General features: G+C 66.1%; 1 protein-coding gene across 1 annotated transcript in view; it reads left to right on the top strand.

Moving 5' to 3' along the window:
- Positions 1–336: 336 nt before the first annotated feature.
- The window catches only part of NR1D1 (nuclear receptor subfamily 1 group D member 1), a gene marked incomplete at its 3' end in the record, with an annotated part of 4819 nt that continues 4452 nt past the window's right edge, over positions 337–703 (top strand). Inside the window, 1 exon segment of the mRNA XM_031064760.1 lies at positions 337–427. Coding sequence (XP_030920620.1) covers positions 337–427 — 91 coding nt within the window.

Raw genomic sequence — 703 nt, 5'->3', positions numbered from 1 at the left:
TGAGCTTGGGGGGGGCTGCGGGGAGGCTGTTTGGGGGGGTTCCCTCTGTTTTGGGGTCAACAGAGTTTCCCTCTCTCTGGGGCAAGCCTTTCTGGGGAATCCCCGCACCCCATATCCTAAAATGGTTGTCCCGAGGCTTTGGGGTGCGGGGATCCCCCAATTATTTTGGTGCCTTAGCAGCGGGGGGTCCCCAGGATCAGCTGCCCTGGCGGTGGGACCCACTGTCCCCAATTCGGTGACCCCCTTTGGAGGTGGTTCAGTGAGGGGGGGGATGGTGACAAGCTGGCTCTGGCGCGTGGCATCTGTGCCAGCGGCACCGTGTGCGGCGGGAGACACATGGCCCTGGTGATCCCGTGTGTCCCCGACATCACCATCCACGTGTCCCAGCCCGGAGTCGTGTCCCGGTGCTGCTGTCCCTGCCCCGTGAGTGGGGTGACAATGACTGTGCCTTCAGCCAGGGGCCACGCGTGTGTCCCTCCCCATCCTGCTCCCCATTTTCGGGGGTCTTCACAAAGCTCCTCAGTCCTGCAGTGCGGACTTACCGCCCCCAGTTTGGGGGGCTGCGCTGGCAGCATCCCGGTGCCATGGGGGGGCTGCACTGGGGACACCCCAGTGCCGTGGGGGGCTCCGTCCCGGGGGGCTGCGCCGTGAGACCGTCCCGGGAGCTGTGGGGCGGGAGCTGCAGGCACAGAGCCAGGAAAGG

Source organism: Geospiza fortis, unplaced genomic scaffold, assembly GCF_000277835.1.
Source record: "Geospiza fortis unplaced genomic scaffold, GeoFor_1.0 scaffold992, whole genome shotgun sequence".
In the NCBI taxonomy this organism is placed as follows: Eukaryota; Metazoa; Chordata; class Aves; order Passeriformes; family Thraupidae; genus Geospiza; species Geospiza fortis.
Note: the sequence above shows the minus strand (reverse complement) of the source record. Positions and strands in the feature narration are given on the sequence as shown.